At 45.9% G+C, this 15,801-nt stretch overlaps 9 protein-coding genes across 9 annotated transcripts; 2 read left to right on the top strand and 7 right to left on the bottom strand.

Moving 5' to 3' along the window:
- Positions 1-203: 203 nt before the first annotated feature.
- BDB00DRAFT_755865 (NADP-dependent oxidoreductase domain-containing protein) lies at positions 204-1,355 on the top strand (the record flags this gene model as incomplete). Its single annotated transcript, XM_053118863.1, has 3 exons — positions 204-599; positions 700-1,092; positions 1,182-1,355. Coding segments are annotated over 3 exons (963 nt in total), but the record flags the coding sequence as incomplete, so codon positions are not given.
- A 42-nt stretch (positions 1,356-1,397) lies between these two features.
- BDB00DRAFT_801898 (uncharacterized protein) lies at positions 1,398-4,041 on the bottom strand. Its single transcript, XM_053121910.1, has 9 exons — positions 3,518-4,041; positions 3,122-3,426; positions 2,936-3,035; positions 2,578-2,871; positions 2,321-2,508; positions 2,188-2,261; positions 1,999-2,116; positions 1,854-1,919; positions 1,398-1,779 (listed from the first exon to the last, which is right to left on the bottom strand). The coding sequence occupies exons 1-9, from the start codon at positions 3,688-3,690 to the stop codon at positions 1,490-1,492; spliced, it is 1,608 nt and encodes a 535-aa protein (XP_052984056.1). The 5' UTR covers positions 3,691-4,041; the 3' UTR covers positions 1,398-1,489.
- Positions 3,878-5,548, bottom strand: BDB00DRAFT_801903 (delta-12 fatty acid desaturase). The gene is made up of 3 exons (XM_053121911.1): positions 5,132-5,548; positions 4,811-4,927; positions 3,878-4,736 (listed from the first exon to the last, which is right to left on the bottom strand). Exons 1-3 carry the CDS (start codon positions 5,471-5,473, stop codon positions 4,035-4,037), a joined length of 1,161 nt encoding a protein of 386 aa, XP_052984057.1. The 5' UTR covers positions 5,474-5,548; the 3' UTR covers positions 3,878-4,034.
- A 117-nt stretch (positions 5,549-5,665) lies between these two features.
- On the bottom strand, positions 5,666-6,694 carry BDB00DRAFT_539860 (chromatin modification-related protein EAF7-domain-containing protein). Its single transcript, XM_053117786.1, has 3 exons — positions 6,512-6,694; positions 6,302-6,432; positions 5,666-6,221 (listed from the first exon to the last, which is right to left on the bottom strand). The coding sequence occupies exons 1-3, from the start codon at positions 6,603-6,605 to the stop codon at positions 5,859-5,861; spliced, it is 588 nt and encodes a 195-aa protein (XP_052984058.1). The 5' UTR covers positions 6,606-6,694; the 3' UTR covers positions 5,666-5,858.
- Positions 6,695-6,913: 219 nt separating this feature from the next.
- On the bottom strand, positions 6,914-8,854 carry BDB00DRAFT_756090 (uncharacterized protein; the record flags this gene model as incomplete). The annotated part of the gene is made up of 1 exon (XM_053118879.1): positions 6,914-8,854. The coding sequence occupies one exon, from the start codon at positions 8,852-8,854 to the stop codon at positions 6,914-6,916; it is 1,941 nt and encodes a 646-aa protein (XP_052984059.1).
- Positions 8,855-10,146: 1,292 nt separating this feature from the next.
- BDB00DRAFT_867926 (uncharacterized protein) lies at positions 10,147-10,579 on the top strand (the record flags this gene model as incomplete). Its single annotated transcript, XM_053126401.1, has 2 exons — positions 10,147-10,386; positions 10,490-10,579. 2 exons carry the CDS (start codon positions 10,147-10,149, stop codon positions 10,577-10,579), a joined length of 330 nt encoding a protein of 109 aa, XP_052984060.1.
- Positions 10,580-10,727: 148 nt separating this feature from the next.
- Positions 10,728-13,115, bottom strand: BDB00DRAFT_784331 (uncharacterized protein; the record flags this gene model as incomplete). Its single annotated transcript, XM_053120453.1, has 6 exons — positions 10,728-10,930; positions 11,005-11,116; positions 11,195-11,967; positions 12,065-12,323; positions 12,474-12,778; positions 12,938-13,115. 6 exons carry the CDS (start codon positions 13,113-13,115, stop codon positions 10,728-10,730), a joined length of 1,830 nt encoding a protein of 609 aa, XP_052984061.1.
- BDB00DRAFT_540135 (uncharacterized protein) lies at positions 12,786-13,967 on the bottom strand. Its single transcript, XM_053117787.1, has one exon. The coding sequence runs from the start codon at positions 13,841-13,843 to the stop codon at positions 13,193-13,195; it is 651 nt and encodes a 216-aa protein (XP_052984062.1). The 5' UTR covers positions 13,844-13,967; the 3' UTR covers positions 12,786-13,192.
- Positions 13,968-14,276: 309 nt separating this feature from the next.
- Positions 14,277-15,394, bottom strand: BDB00DRAFT_801914 (ribosomal protein S10 domain-containing protein). Its single transcript, XM_053121912.1, has 4 exons — positions 15,300-15,394; positions 15,158-15,216; positions 14,970-15,070; positions 14,277-14,896 (listed from the first exon to the last, which is right to left on the bottom strand). Exons 1-4 carry the CDS (start codon positions 15,312-15,314, stop codon positions 14,529-14,531), a joined length of 543 nt encoding a protein of 180 aa, XP_052984063.1. The 5' UTR covers positions 15,315-15,394; the 3' UTR covers positions 14,277-14,528.
- Between the last annotated feature and the right edge of the window lie 407 nt (positions 15,395-15,801).

A 15,801-nucleotide genomic window follows, 5' to 3' on the forward strand; every position in this document is an offset into this window, starting at 1 on the left:
ATTTTTCTTCTTTATCTTTTTCTACATACCATACATATGCAAAGTAATAAAATGCAATACGTTCGCTTTGGTAATACCGGGATGAAGGTCAGTTCGCTATTGTTCGTCTGTTGGGAAAATCAGCGCAATGAAAACAGCTCAACTGACAGCGTGCATTACGAAAAACAACAACAACATGATATAAGGTCTCGCGTATCTGCCTCGGTTGTATGTCTTATGGGTCATCTGCTTGGGCGGACTGGGTCAAGGATGAGGAAAAAAGCATCGACTTGATAGGCAAAGCTTACCAGGCCGGAATCAACTTCTTCGATACTGCCAACATGTACTCGAACGGTGAAAGTGAACGTGTCTTGGGCAAAGCTATCAAGCACCATGGCATGTCTCGCGGAAGAATCGTTGTTGCTACCAAAATCTTTTTCCCTGTCATGGCACAAGTCGGGGACCACGCTCCACCAAAGGATGTGCTTCTCCAAAGCGATGACTTGATGGTGAATGAATGGGGATTGTCGCGAAAGCATATAATGGATGCCATTCAAGGGTCGCTGGAGAGACTTCAGTTGGATTATATAGACGTCTTACAGATTCATCGACTTGATACTGTAAGTTAATTTTGATATATCATATGATAGACTTTTCAGCGAGGCGTAAAAGAGACAAGCTCTTTGAGGGTAGCTAATTGCGCCTTTTTTACCAAGACAGAATACGACCATTGAAGAAACCATGGAAGCATTGCATGATCTTATCAAGTCTGGCAAAGTGCGATACATTGGTGCGAGCTCGATGCCGACGTGGCAGTTCCAAAAGGCAAACAATATAGCAGACAAACATGGTTGGACGCCATTTACCAGCATGCAGAACTTGTACAACCTCCTTTATCGAGAGGAAGAACGTGAAATGATCCCCTACTGCGTGGATCAGAACATTGCTCAAATTCCTTGGTCACCTATGGCCATGGGTCTACTCACTGGTGGTAAAAAGCGCGACACAGTTCGAAGCAAGCAGACAAATGCTATGTTTGGTCAACTATACGACGAAGCCATCATTGGACGCGTCGAGGAGCTTGCTTCCAAGAAAAGTGTAAAGCCGGGTCAGGTATGTTATGCTATACATCATTATTTATCCTGTTGTGATACAATAGCGAACATACACGTCCTTTTCTTTTACACCGAATGTATATGTAGATCGCATTAGCGTGGTTATTTAGCAAGCCATATGTTACAGCACCTATCGTGGGTACTGGCAAGGAAGAATATCTCTACGATGCCATCGATGCCTTGCAAATCACACTTTCGGAGGAAGATACTAAGTTTTTGGAAGAAGCGTATACTCCCAATCCTGCTCATTACTTAACGTAAAGAAAGAAGCGGAGAAAATAAAAGCCTCTGTTTAAGTTTAAATGTGATTGTATTAAATGCCCTCGACAGGGTTATTTGTAATTTGGATAAGGTTATGTAATGCAACTATACATCACGCAAGGAATAGGTATAAGTTAATCCTGAATCGCCACAATTTCATCACCTTGCTCAACACTGTAAAACCGCAGGTCGCGTAATTCGTCGTCGAGGTCCATTATCATCAGATCACCAGAAGGCGAGTGCTGTAAGAGATAAAGACGCTGACGTGATGCAGGAATACGGAATAGCTTTTGGACAATGTTGCGCAAGTTACGAATCAGCATGGTAGCAAGAACTCTTTTATCAACTGTTTTGATAGGATTCCCGAGCTCAGCTTTGCTTTTTGCATTCGACGGCAGCTCAGAGCGATGGGACAGCGTGATCCCTAAATATATAAGGGCTCTTCTGTCAGTGCAACTTGTAACGAATGATAGCGATGTAATTAATCATCAATCTTACCGATAAGTCGATCACTCATTGTTGTTGCTTTCTCTGACTTTACCGACAATCCCGGTTCGCCATGAGCTAGATCGTATTTCATTGATTTTAGCTATACGCCACATATTAACATCTTTTTCATAGCTAAAAATCACACAGGACTAACCATCACATAGCTCTTTGTAACGCGGATGTATCCGTGCAATTTCTTCATGTGTAGGCGCAGTGCGTGAACATAATGTTAGGTAAAATCGCTCAAGATCTGTGCGTTCTCTACCAGTTAACTTTCAAAACAAAGTAAATTAGCCACAGTTATAAACATCTCTTTCTCTTGCTATTTCCTCCATAGTCATACCGTGTTGCCATCGACTACAGCCAGTCCCTTTATACGGCCTACAATGTGAGCAGTTACATGTTCTGGATCCATTTCTAAATGTGGGAGATCAGCCTCGATTGTTTCTCTCGATAAACACGATATTCCCTTTTACCTTTAAATACAGGATTTCCTTTGGATCGTAATTTTTTTAAAGATGGCAAAGTATTAAGCATATCCCAACTGCTCCAATTATCCAACAGATTGTTCTCGATTCTCAGATATATTAAGCTTGAGAGCATTCGTTCTGGAATAGGTTCGATCGAAGGAATCTTATTGCCGTTCAAATATAGAATTTCAAGGCTATAGAAACCATATACTCACTGCTTAGTGGGAGTGGGAGGGAGATTTCACTTTGACGAAAGCTTTTACCTTTTTAAATTTCCAAGACTCTCTATATCTTTCCACTGCTGGATATCGTTGTTCTCCAAATTAAGACATTTTAGCTGTTGGAACTGGTCGGATCGAACGCCCGATATTGTTTGGATATCGTTTTGTCCGAGTTGTAAATCCTCTAGTTTTTGTAAAAGCGGTTCAAGTTTTATGACTTGAGCCCATGTTGTGGATGTGTTGCTAAGTGCCAGCGTTGTCAATGAGGCGAAAGGCGATGTGTTGTTTCGATATAACTTTGATGAATCATCCGGGGGAGATTCGATACGGCAGTAACTGTTCCGATTGTTATTGAGTAATGGATACATACTGTACGGTAGGGATATGATGAAAGACTTACTTTAGTCGCAGAAGGTTTAAAGCAGGAAGCTGGGATACAATGTCGGCCAAGGTATCCCAGGAACGAATTAAACTTTTTGATAGGTCTAAATCACGTATATCTAACCCACATCACACGAACGATATGGTCCGTATTAGCAGAGAAGAGCGAACCAGCAACACTATCTAATTAGCACAAATCACTCACTAAAGTTCTGTGCTGCTATTTCACCAGGCGGTCCAGCTAGCCCAACATGAAGATTGGCTAAACCAACAACGGTCAAGCTTGTCAACTGGCTCTGTTTTCGTTGAACTTTTTCGAATCCGACAGTTTGCACGACGAGACCCTTATTGCCACCAAAGTATACTTCTCCGAGATCCTTTCCAGCGTCATAGTCGTCGCATCCAGAGGGTAAATCGAGATATTTCTCCATCAGAACTTGAAGGAACGGACGCGCTGTGCGTACTTTGGTGGGATGGAAACGAATAAACGAGCATGCTGTTTCGTGTCCACTGGTGGGGTTTATTTGGTTTTATAAAAGCCACATGAAAAAAGCAACGTGTGAGCGTTTTCCCCTTTTAATACGGAGATAGCTTCTTTTACCTTGACGATGTAAAGTAGCGTTTTCCATTATGCGTGCCATTGTGCTTGCCTCGAGCTGGATCGTCCCATTCGACACCCAGCCATTCGCCATTGCTTCCATCCACCGCACCGACAAAGCGCACTGTGGCGAAATCGAGGTTTACTTGAACACGATCGCCTACTGTTACTGTCATTGATCACTCTCAGCGAGAACGGAAGAAAATAGGTCTGAGCGGTGTCAAAAATCAAAGACGTGCGTGCGAGTGCACCAGAAAATGTGAGAATGTATGAATGCGTCATCAGCGGTTTTACACTTGCAGCAAGGTTGCATGTCTGTGCGCTTCTTTAGGCACATGATACTTTTTTTTAAATGGAAAACAAAGCAAATTAAATGAAGATATACAAGATGAAATGTAGAAACAGAGGATAGAGAGAGAGAGAGAGAGAGAGTGTGTGTGTGTGTGTGAGTATAGGATAAGATGAAAAGTATGAGAGGGGCTTTCTGTATTTATGTTATGTAGCAAGTATATAAGACAGTCTAGCTCTTGAAAAAGACGACATCGCCTTCATCTTCAACGAATCGGCATTGCTTCCACGACTGCCACAAAGCATCAGCAATGGGGGTCATATCCGACTGGTAGTGCTTGCCCAGAGCCTTCTTGATGTAATGCGTGGCCTCCACAGCGTGGTAGTGGGGCATGGTCGAGAAGAAATGGTGGGCAACGTGGCTGTCGGAAATGTGGTGGTGGAAGTAATCCAGGATGCCAAAGGAACGATCGACGGTGAGAGCAGCACCGCGCTGGAAATTCCAGACGTTCTCGCGATAGTGCGGCAAATCGGGGTGGGTGTGCTGCAAGTAGGTGATGAGCACGAGCCAAAAGTTGACGCCAAAGTATGGGATCACGTAGAACTTGATGACGGCAAGGGGGCCAAAGGTCTGGCCGAGGTAGGTGAGGATGGCGATCGTCACTGAGACACCGGCTGTCGATTGCATGACGTCCCAGAACTGGTTCTCTTCAAAGATGGCACAGTACGGGTTGAAGTGCGAGGCCCAGCCAGGATACTTTTGGCCAGCAATGTTGGTGAGCAGGTACAAGGGCCAGCCGAAGCCAAACATCAGGAACATGCCCCAGAGTGCGGCAATCGGGGACTCATCAAAGGCGCTGTGCGGGCCATCGCCCTCAGGATCAAGATCGCGTGCTGGCAAGCCGACTGCGGAGCGTGTTGAGGGAAGGAAGACCTGGTTTGGAGATTATTGCGATCAGTACTAAAACACATAGATTTCAGCCAGACAGAAAGCTCAAGGAAGCATACCTGATCTTTGGACATGTGGCCGGTGGCCTTGTGGTGACGGGAATGTGAGATTCTCCAGGAGTGATAAGGGACAAGCAGTGCAGAGTGCAGCACCATGCCAACGCCATTGTTGATAGCCTAGAGTATTGCAAATGATGGGTGTTGGTTACTACTACTACTACTACTACTACTACTACTACTACTACTGCCGCCCACTGTTTGTTTGTTTTTCTGTAATGGCCAGCCATGGATGTATGTATGGATATCCATACACCCACCGACAACCCCAATGTAAACAAGCCCCGCCCCCCCAAAAAACAGAGCTTAAATGATGTGATGTACCTTGGACGGGCTGAAGGCTTGATGGCCGCATTCATGGCCAATGACCCACACACCGGTGCCGACGACGCCCTGGGCAATCCAGTACAAGGGCCACAGCACGACACGGGCAGCTGCTGATGGGATAGTATCAATGTACGTCGCAGCATAAGCCAGGACGGCGATAATGAAGACGTCGTGGAATACGTAGGTGAATGAACGGAATGTGTCTCGACGGAAGCAGTGGGCCGGAATAGCATCTCTGATCTCCTTGATAGTAAAATTGGGGATTTCCCAGCCCCGCTCGATAGCCTCATCAACCACCGGCTGTGCCGTCGTCTTCGTCGTCTTATCGTCTGCCGTCATCGGAATCTTCTGAGTGGAGAGAAAAGAAAGGGAAAAGAGAGAGAAAGAGGGAGACAGAGAGAACAGGTAAAGAAGATGCCTTTATTCTGAAAAAAAGGGGGAAGAACACACACTCTCTCTCTGAAGGAATAAAAAAAACAAAAAAATTGAAACTACGATGGTCCCAGCGAACCGCGCAGATTGGTCCCCAAAAGTTGTTGGCTGTTTGAATCCAACGAAGATCGTTGGCTTGGTCTTTCACATGTGTGTTATCTCAGCGTTTCCTGCGTCGATGGGTCGAGGATGTGCTGGCCGTAGCCTTGGACGAGGACGTGCTCTGTTTCTTGCGTCCGCTCTCCTTCTTTGTAGACCCTCTAGCGGATCGCCGTGAACTTGGTCTGCCTGTTCAGATAACAACCGTGCAGTGGCGGAGAAAACAAGGAGTAATCAGGTCAAAGTGGACGCGTGGGAGGGGTGCGTGTGTGTGTGTGTGTGTGTAATCAATCAACCGACAGAGACAGCAAGGGCTGGCTATCTTACCTTCTTCCGGCTCCGGAGTCGGGGTTGGGCTCATGGACGACACAGGAGACGATTCCCTTTTAATCATCGTCCGGGCCTTCTTTGCGGGTGAGGGGGATGATGAGGGGGATGACTCTTCGTCCTGTCGATGCTCGGATATCAATTGCTCATATTCATCCAGCGGCAGACTGAATTCGTGTAGTGATGCATCGTCTTCTTCTTCGTCCTCGTCCTCTTCGTCCTCTTTGTCCTTGTATATACGTATAACAGTGTTAGCTTATGCTACTTTTTTGTTTTCACGTTACGCAAGTCTCTCACAATAATATTTACCAACTCTTCTAGCGCGTCCACGCTGTAGTAGTCACTCAGGCGATCACGGATCTCTTGTAGTGAAAACTGTGTGGGGCTTCTTTCATTGAACTGTCGCTGAATGCTGATTATTCGGAAATGTTTATGGATACCTGTATACATGAATCAATCAGAGATTGTTAGCATCAAGTGAAAAGGAAACGCGAGAAGGATACTGCGTGGACATCATACCAACAGGTTTGCATCGTGCAACGGCATTCAAAAGCGTCAATTCTAGATTCACGTCCCAATCTCTAGAACCAGTAATGCTGTCATCGTATTCCATAATGTCGCGCGCGCGTTTTACTTATTTTGGTGCACGACAAAAAAATGTACTAGAAGAAAAGAGAGCTCAGCTGCAGCCAAAGAGATAGAAATTTCGAAACAGGCCTTTTGCATTACTTTCTGATATGATTATGACGATGTAGCAACAAAAAATGCCTTGTTGATGATGAGAGGAAGATTCTATTGGTTATGTAGACTATTAACAGGATACTAGTTATTGCGGGCAAAGAGGGTGCGGTTTTTGTTTGTACATGTGAGCGAGAAGAAAGAGAAAAGAGAAAGGAAAGGTATATGGTGGTATCATCAATTTTAGTTCTGGTTTGTCCAATATCGATGGATCTTGGACGCTGATTCGGCATCGTTGGCGTTGTGAAATGCTTTCATGAAGAGTTTAAAAGTTACTTCGTCCGGCTTGGCATGCTGGAATAGCGTATAGAATGCATCATTAGTAGAGACTTGCAGTGGCACCCTTTGCTGGCGATGGTTCTGTTCTTGCTGTAGTTGCGAAAGACGTCTAAACGCCACTTGTTGATCCACATCCATTCGCCTCCGCGTTCGATTTTCTTCTAGTTGTTGCAGCTGCTGCTCCACTGAGCCATTTATTTCCTCCAGATCTGCACGTTTGACACCAACAGCCGATTCAAAGATCTCCCATACAGTCTTGCTGGAAGGGGCGTTCTTGGGATGCTTCTCATGCTGTTTCAGCTTCGACCAGCGATTCTGACGCTTCCACAGCTTGGTCATCCGAATCTCGTAATTGTTGAGTCGTAATAAACCTTCCAGCATCACATTAAATGTGACTGTATCGAGAACATACCCATCGATCTTGATCTCCTTGATGAACTGCTCCAAATTGTGCCAGTCCATTTGCGCTATCCAGCCTTGGATGATGGTGTTGAGCGTCCAGCTGTCGGCTCGGTGTCCAGCAGCATTCATCTCTTGAAAAATACTGCGAGCGGCCTTTTGGTTTTCCATCTGAACAAACGCCTTAATAAGTGTATTGTACGTAACGACGTCAGGCTTGTGTCCATCCTCTAACATTTTTCGAAATGTCCGCGTCATACGTGCAAGATGGGGTTCTGGTTGCCGTGAAGCATAGGCGTTAAGCAGCATATTGTAGGATGAAAGCGAAGGACGCGTTTGATGTCGATGTTCACTTCCAGTTTGGTTTATATGGTAAGTAACTTTTTCTGCCATGGCTGTATCGTTGTTCTTAATCGCAGCCTCCATCATTGAGCGGAAAACACCCAGTGATAACGGACGTCCGTCGTTCCGTGCGCGTTGGTACAAATCATAAGCGGCCTGAATATCGCCCCGCTCGCCTAGCTTATCAATAAGTCGACTGAGGCCTGCTGCACTGACCCGAAGATCCAACAACGTCTCCATCAACTCCAATCCTTTCACGACCGATCGACCCGGAACGCTATACGTGTTGTTCTCCTTCATATCCAGTGTCGTGTGTGTGATCCGCTGAATCGTCATTGGCGTAAAATCGATCTGTTTCTCGCGCAGTATGCGCTCACAGGCTCCAAAATCGCCCCTTGCAATTCGTGCCGCAAGCGTCGCCTTGACAATACGCCGATTCTGCTGAGCCATGGGAGCCTCATATTTGATTGAGTCCAATAACTGCATGCATCTGCCCCATTTGCCAGTGTGTAGATAGCCCTCGAGGACAATAGCATACGGATCGAGCGTTGCCTGACACTGGTTCTTGACCAGTTTGGCGTAATTGCATTTGGCGAGCCAAGCCGCTGCCTTTTCCACCTGACCTTGCCGGACCCATCCCTGCACAATCGCCATGTGAGAGCTCGTGCTGACCGTAAATGGACGTTTTTTCATATGTTTTGCCACGCGCTGTGCCGATTCCAGGTCCCCTGCATTGACAAATGCTTGAATAAATGATGCATAACCCTCCTTATCCAGCTTGTTAGACCGATTCGACGCCTTGTAAAGCGCCTTGGCGTACGACGGGCTGGTGACAGATGTTCGGAGGAGCGCGTTCAACATGTATTGGGTTGGTTGAATGTTGTGTTGTTGCATATCCGCCAATGCACTGTTGAGTCGTGTCATGTCACCCTCTGCAGCATAAATAGCCAGTAAAGCATCATATGTTTTCTGTGATGGTATATGATCCGGATGGGCCTTTGTCCAAATATCCATAAGGGTTCCCAGGTGTTTGGCTGTGAAAATCGCCTGAACACTCGGTGACAGTGCAATTCTGTCTGACACGCGCCTCCCAAACTCGCCCATAAATGCCTCCATATCAAGCAGTCCATCTTTTGCATCCCTGACATGAGTATTACCGCCTGCGCTCACAGTTGCAGCCAGAAGCCCACCATGCCGTTTCATCAGTTGCACATAGCCAGTCCACATGGTTTTAGCCAATCGTTCGGTAGGGTGTGCTGGCATCCATTCCTGAACCACTGCCATTGCTCGTGCAACGTTCCGTTTCTTGATGCTGACTTCAACATAACGTTCCAAACAACGCGACATCATCTCGTCGCTCATGATGGATTTACCTTCTTGAAGAATTTCATGCGCTTCTTTGTCTCGACTTGCATACAATGAAGCTTCCAACATGTGCCAATACGCCAACTCGTCTGCCCATCCCAGTTGCTTCAATCCAGAAAACGTCCGTCGTGCCACGTCAAGCTGTGCCGTTCGTCCATATGCTGAAATAGCTATTAACATCATCGTCTTGGTGGGAACAACACCGTCGTCCGACGCATCCTGATACACTCGCACAATTCGTTGCCACTGAACAGACCGCCGAGTCTCTTGCGCACGAAAATGCAAATGACGCATAAACTGTTCGTATTCCTCGGAGGTGATATTGCTCGTTGTTGTTTTGTCGTCAATAGTAGCAGAAGGAGTCGTGTTGGTGGTAGTATTATTAGCGGCACGAACAGCCAAATACGCGGTCCATAGTTCGGCTACTGATTTGGGTTGTCGCAGGTTGGCGTCGAATCGCCCCTTGGTATCCACAAGCACGTCGTCAGGGGAAAGAGGCGATGACCGAAGCGCGAGCGTGGTATAATGAACTGGGTGGCGATCGATGGGACGGGATAATACAGATTTTCGTGGTGGTGGTGACATGGATTGAAAGTCAGGGCGACGGTTGGCTACATGGAGCAATCGTTGTGGTGGTGGTGTTGTTGCTCTTGCTGTTGCTGTACATGGCCCTTTTAGACGAAAGGGTTTGGCTGCTGCATGGCGATAACTGCGTATTCTTCCCGTATAGTGTATTGAGCGAACGCATGACTCGCTCAGCTGAATGAACATCGCACAGCAGTTCTCATAAGTTGGGGGTGGGGGACCACGGTTATAGGGAATAAATTTGGTTATACAGCCAAGTCAGAACCAGGCAAGACACGCCTCTGTGATGTCAAATAGGACGAGAGTGGCTTGTACTTTTAGGGGAAGAATTAACCGCTTTCAGGTTCTCCCAAATGGCCGCGGCAAATGCAACAGCTCCGCAAAGCTCACTCTCTCTCTCTTCACACAGTGCTGTCAACTCCGTTTTTTCCTATACTGTTCAGCCCATGGCCGTTGATGATGCAACAACGACGACGACATCAACTGGAGAACTAGCTTGGCATGCGCGAAGAAAGGCATGGACAACTGCAACCGACGATAAATTAGCCTTACAAAACGCTCGCGCTGTCGAAGCGAATGCATGGTTTGACGAACGCTTGGACGATCAGAAGCATTTGTTAGGCTGCTATGATCACCTTATTGTCCGTCGTAAAGAGAGCGTTAAGCCCATTCCGCTCAAGTTTGCTGTAAGTGGCTTTACAGTTTTATTTCTCGTGTGGATTTCCGATGGACATGAAGTATATGGTTTAGTAACAATATTTTGTGTCACCATGCCATTGCTTCTACCAGGTCAAAGTGATTGTCCAAGGATGGAAACGGGATGGCACTTGGCCTGAGGGGATGGAAGCACCTGTATCTACTGATCCTAATGATTTTTAATTTCATAATTTTTATTTTTTTGTGTAATTACATATTGATGTTCATGTTTTTAAGACAGAAATACAAAAGGAGGGAAGGGAAAGAGAGGGGAGTGCGGAGGCAAGAGACACCATTGGAATATTTGCATGTAAATAAGTGTGTGCATCACTCAGCTTTGGTCGAAGAGTGAAGAAGTATTAGTATTGATAGCATCAGAGGGAGCAGTGCATACATTGTTGCTAGCAGAGCAATGCTCTTCAACATTGAGAATGACCGCTTTGCCGGATTTGGCATACGCTAGCTCCTTATTGACCACCATCGCTTGACGAAAAATCCGTTCCAACGGAGATATATCAGGCTTACTCTGGTTATCTGTTGTAGAATCCAAAGGGTGCATTAATTAGATACACTTTGCAAGATATCGCAAGAACATCCCATGCACTTACGAAGAATAGCCGCATTGAGTTGAGTCGCCAATTCGTCTCGTCCTGACTTGTGCATCAAATGAGCAACAGGGCTTGTGCCAACGTCTGGATACGCCAGCAATGAAAATATATCCTATATGACCGTCGTGTCATTGTTATTGTTTGTCATGTGGTAGGAAGAAAGCTGTGTAACAAGATGAGATGTGCTTACCACCAATCTCTCACGAATTTTTGTTCTTTCATCATGACGGTATTCGTCTTGCAAATGTTGACCGTATTTCATAATGCGCTTCATACTGATAGGCGAATGTTCGTCGTCGTCATCTTCCATCTCCAGATCTTGTTCGAGCAGAACATTGTTGCTACTATTGACACTCAGGATACTGCTTCCAGTGCTGCTTCGACGTGTAGAAAGTCGCCGGTGCCGCCGTATACCCGCTAGACCATGGCTATCTTCGTCGTATTCATGATCTGTCGGTGAAGATATCAAAGGCACATAAGCTCCGCCTCCACCGTTCATCGCCGTGTTGTTGTGATTGTTGGTTGGTGACGCTGAAGCTGCAATGGCAGCATAGCTCATGCGACGTCGTCCAGGAACGCGCATGGAAGGTGTTGTGGCATGGCTGGTAGAGCTACCTCCACTCATTGAACGACGTCGATCGCGACCGTTGTTGTTACTGTTGTAAGATTCTTCGATAATATTAACGTCGTTTGTTGGGGCAACATCGTCTTCAGGAATACCGTTTGTCGAAAAGCAGTTACCGTGGTTGCCACTGCTGTTGTTACTGATAACACTTGTTCGGTCGTCCTCGTCGTCTTTTCGCTCACTGTACTCGCGCATCATCTCGACAAATTTACGGCATTTCAATTCAAACATGATATCCTGGCTTTTGCTGTCTCCTTGTTTCAATACTGTAGGGTAGTACTTTTGTGTAAGCTCAATTGCATCGTCGATATTGCCTGAGAAAATCGCTGCACGAATACCTAACGTATTTCATCGTATCAAGTCAATTTTAACTGTTTGCTGAATAGTAGCACTCAAAAAAGTGGCGTCAGAATGTTAGAAAATGTCAAGGCTTACTGTGCCGCTGCTCAAGATCCCTTTCGTTAGTGTAGTGATCGTTCTTCACATCGAGTGTCTTGCCGGAAACGTGTTTGGAATCACGAACAACAGCCTTTGCAGCACCGGTATAGCCATGATGAAGCAGGTAAAAAAGAACAAGTTGGTCGAGTCGTTCCGAAGTTTCGTGGAGCTTTTTGCCTGGGCGGGGAATTGAGAATTTCTCACGCGACGAAGGCTTTTTTCCGGTAATGTCTTTCCAACATCTCGTTTTGCAGTCCTGTATATACATACAAATAGCATGGAGATAACGATTTCAAAGTGGAAAGGTATCGTCAGAGTACGAGTTAGTGAGAATGAAAGGGTCATGAAATCAAATCATTGTATATTTGATGCCCAGGAAGCAGAACACTACGAACAGGTAAGTTACCTTGATATATTGTATGATATCGAACATGAACGGCTCACTGCCAAAGTTCACAGTGACATGCTCCCCAGGGGTGCGCAGACCAACACAAGGGTAGTAGTCAATGTCGGGTGTCAAAATGCCTTCTTCAAAGGCGTTTCCAAGAAAGGATCCGTTCTTGGTATAGAAGGCTGTGCCTTCTGCAAAATTCACACCGCATCCAACAACGTCCCCCGTGGTAAAACAGGGACCGTACGTTTTGCCTATTCCGGAGCCAGCGAACGAGTGACCGTCGTCGCCATGGTAACCGTATGAGTTGGCATCCCAACCTAGTGTGCATGTAAGCAAGTTAATGCATTTGAAGCTTATTTAGCGCTTGGAAGTGATTAGGCTTTTTTTTGGGGGTGGGGTTGGAAATAAATGGTGCATTGGGGGGTTGTTATTAGCAAGCCCGAGAGGAAAAAAAGGAGAATAGAGTTATTCTCTACCTGGCAAGCGATCCAACTCATTGTCTTCCCCGCAAAACCCAAACCCGATATATCCGTCATCCCCCTTGGAAATGACGTGCATTTCGTAGTAATAGATTCCGCACTGACGACGCATCGGAAAGTTGGCTCTGACGGAAGCAGCATGCGTCTCAGATTTTCCTGGACCTATCACAGTCATAAAAGCCATCCAAATTAGAAATAATAATAAAAAAAAACATCTGACCAGCACAGCACACGCTTAATCTTACACTCTGCTCATACTATATATCCCCACACCCCCACCCCCAAAACAATCAATGTACCAATGTACGACAAGTCGAGCCCGTTCCGTCCAATTTCAATATGGCGAGACTTGGCCTTTTGATTCCAGCAGGTGGGTAGCCGTAAATCTATTTCTTCCGCCCACGCGTATTGCGACGTTGACGAGGAAGAAGACGACGACGACAACGGGGACGCAGAGGGAAGTCCATGGTGAGTTTTAGCCGACGGTGAATCTGAAGAAGAAGACTCGGCAGCAGTCGGCATAGGGTCATGATCAGTAGTAGAAGAAGAAGCAGCAGCAGTAATACCCCAGTGATTTTTATTGCTATGATGGTGGTTATGGTCGGAAGGAAAAAATGAACGCTTGTTCTGGTAATAGTTGTATTGTTCAAGTGCCAAGTCAGCATAGAGCGTGTGCTTTAAATAAGCCGGGTATTTTGGTGGAGCCAAGCACTGATAGAGTGACGACTGGTGATTTGCGTGCGTTGAATGCTTTTTATAATGCTGATTCGAGTGGTATTGGTGATGGTGATGTTGAAAGTTCCACGGGATCGACTGGAGCGGAGGAAACGCGGTAGAGTAGGACGACGACGGGCCGGCATAAGAATGGGCGGACGGGCCCAAGGAAGTTGTAGACGAGGACATTCAAAGCAGAGTAATACGATTGCGCCAAGTGAAGCAGTGTTGCTTGTGTTGTGGTTGTGGTTGTGGTGTGAAAGTGGGGTGGTGCGGGGGAGTGAGGGAGAATGATGGGTGAGAGTAGCCAAGCGGGTGATGATGTGGTGTGTTGTTGTGTGTGTGTGTGTTTGTTAGTGCGTATATATAATAAATCTGTGTGTGTGATGTGTCTGTTGTGTATTGTTGTGTGTGTGAGAACTGCTAGCAGCCAGCCTTTATTCGGAAAATGTGCACTTGTTCTGAGGTGAGAAGAAAATCATGCACGGCTCAAAAGAAAAGAGGAAAAAAGAGGCGACACCACGTGGCCCCAAGCTTTCAAAGCTGATGCAAACCCCTCTTCTCGAGAGTACCGGGCAATTGGCAGCAGCAGTAGCAGCATGACAATAGTATCGTGTAGCACCAGAGTAATGATGAGACAAAACACATGGGTGGCAACAGCAGCAAAATCATACTATTTCTAATTCATACAATACCCCCGACTTTATTCGCACTGCGGGTCTCTCTTTTTCTCATTTATTACATTTTTCATTTTTTGAATTCTAATAAGTGTGTTGCTCGGCGTGTGGTGTTGCGACTGATGTGATGTGGTGTAGGTTGCATAAGGAGAGTGTAGCGAGAATTGTTGTTGTTGTGGTTGTGGTTGAAACGTCGTTTACTTCGACTCGAGCTGTTCGAACTCCCAGGTGGTGGCACGCAAACCGATACCAGCGGGAGCGTTCATTGTCAAATAGCGGAGCCACCGCTGGACAACGTCTGGATGCGCATCCTTGATTTGCAACAGTCGCTTGTGTGTCTTGCGCTCAAAGTTTTCCTGCGACTTCTTGTGGACGAAAGGTGATCGAATCACCGTCCAGCGTGAAGTCTGTGTTGGTAGTCGGATGGTTCCCGTGCACGGCATGCCCAGATGGTATGCTGCACGCTGTGCAAAATCGGCGTAAAAGTCGAGTTGCTGGGGCAGGTATCCGCGCATTTGCAAGTTGCAAACTGGAATGTCGTGTGTTGCTTTTAACCGTTTGGGTTCTGAGTAACATTTATTAACGGTTAGCACAAAAGAAGAGTGCACCACCTCCCAATGAGCCTTTGCTCCTTGTACCTTCAAACACTTCAATTGAGTTTTCATGCTTCGAAGAGGGTGGCACCAAATCGATCGTTTTGTGTTCATTTACTTCGGCATGATTCGGTTGAGCTTTTGAGCTGTCAAAAACAAGAACGATTTTCGTGTTATTATTGGGTATAGGAAAGGCCCTGTGTAGTATTTTTTTTCTTTGTCAAATGGCTTACACGAGCGATCGTGCCGATGTATATGAATGGCCGGCGACACGAAGGGGCAGTTTCCGTAACTACGATGCAACAAATATAAATTTAGCTTCGGACAGACTGATTGTCATTCGTTGACGTTGTTATTCGTTTTTCAGCCACGTACTGCAGTCAAAGACATTGTTCAAAGTACAAAACGGAACTTTTGCAAGCAGAAAAATATTTGTTTTGATACCAGCTGGAGGAGCGGAGCAAATCGAGTAGCCAGGTTGGCTGGAATTTTCGCCAGCATATGACAGGTTAGTACGGCAGCTTTTTAACTCGGTTCGCTCCAGTAAGGTGACTTTGGCAACTGATATTCGCCACGCTGACTGAGATAATTAATAAGGCAAGAGGCGTATGGATAGTGTCATTGAGCCATGTATGTTTTGTCTATGAGTAAATGATAGAAAGCAGGAAATGTATTCTAAGCACTTTTGCTCATCCAATACTTTTGAGTGTTCATTTCCCCCAATATCAAGTAACTATGCACTCAGATATCAAAGATGAGCTTCTGCTTTTATTTATCAGTCTTTCCTTACCAGCGTTATCAATATAGTACTCTTTTTTCAGACTTTACTAGCATCCAAAAAGATATATAATTGTTGCAAATAATTTCAAATTTCTTC

The sequence above is a fragment of the Zychaea mexicana genome (genome assembly GCF_025766255.1).
Source record: "Zychaea mexicana strain RSA 1403 chromosome Unknown BDB00scaffold_7, whole genome shotgun sequence".
In the NCBI taxonomy this organism is placed as follows: domain Eukaryota; kingdom Fungi; phylum Mucoromycota; class Mucoromycetes; order Mucorales; family Lichtheimiaceae; genus Zychaea; species Zychaea mexicana.

Bases quoted from the DNA above. Each gene is read 5' to 3' on its own strand.
- BDB00DRAFT_540135 (XM_053117787.1), bottom strand. From the start codon at position 13,843: ATGTCCTCGTCTACAACTTCCTTGGGCCCGTCCGCCCATTCTTATGCC.
- BDB00DRAFT_801898 (XM_053121910.1), bottom strand. From the start codon at position 3,690: ATGACAGTAACAGTAGGCGATCGTGTTCAAGTAAACCTCGATTTCGCC. The intron at 2,509-2,577 runs GTAAAAGCTTTC...TGGTTTCTATAG, and splicing joins AGTCTTGGAAATTTAAAAAG to CCTTGAAATTCTATATTTGA. The intron at 2,117-2,187 runs GTATGACTATGG...TTGTTTTGAAAG, and splicing joins CTGTAGTCGATGGCAACACG to TTAACTGGTAGAGAACGCAC.
- BDB00DRAFT_539860 (XM_053117786.1), bottom strand. From the start codon at position 6,605: ATGGAATACGATGACAGCATTACTGGTTCTAGAGATTGGGACGTGAAT. The intron at 6,433-6,511 runs GTATGATGTCCA...TCATGTATACAG, and splicing joins TGCACGATGCAAACCTGTTG to GTATCCATAAACATTTCCGA. The intron at 6,222-6,301 runs GTAAATATTATT...CGTATATACAAG, and splicing joins TGGACGCGCTAGAAGAGTTG to GACAAAGAGGACGAAGAGGA.
- BDB00DRAFT_801903 (XM_053121911.1), bottom strand. From the start codon at position 5,473: ATGACGGCAGACGATAAGACGACGAAGACGACGGCACAGCCGGTGGTT. The intron at 4,928-5,131 runs GTACATCACATC...GCAATACTCTAG, and splicing joins AAGCCTTCAGCCCGTCCAAG to GCTATCAACAATGGCGTTGG. The intron at 4,737-4,810 runs GTATGCTTCCTT...TCTCCAAACCAG, and splicing joins GCCACATGTCCAAAGATCAG to GTCTTCCTTCCCTCAACACG.
- BDB00DRAFT_801914 (XM_053121912.1), bottom strand. The intron at 15,071-15,157 runs GTAAGCCATTTG...TGTTTTTGACAG, and splicing joins ACATCGGCACGATCGCTCGT to CTCAAAAGCTCAACCGAATC. The intron at 14,897-14,969 runs GTACAAGGAGCA...AATGTTACTCAG, and splicing joins CTCAATTGAAGTGTTTGAAG to AACCCAAACGGTTAAAAGCA.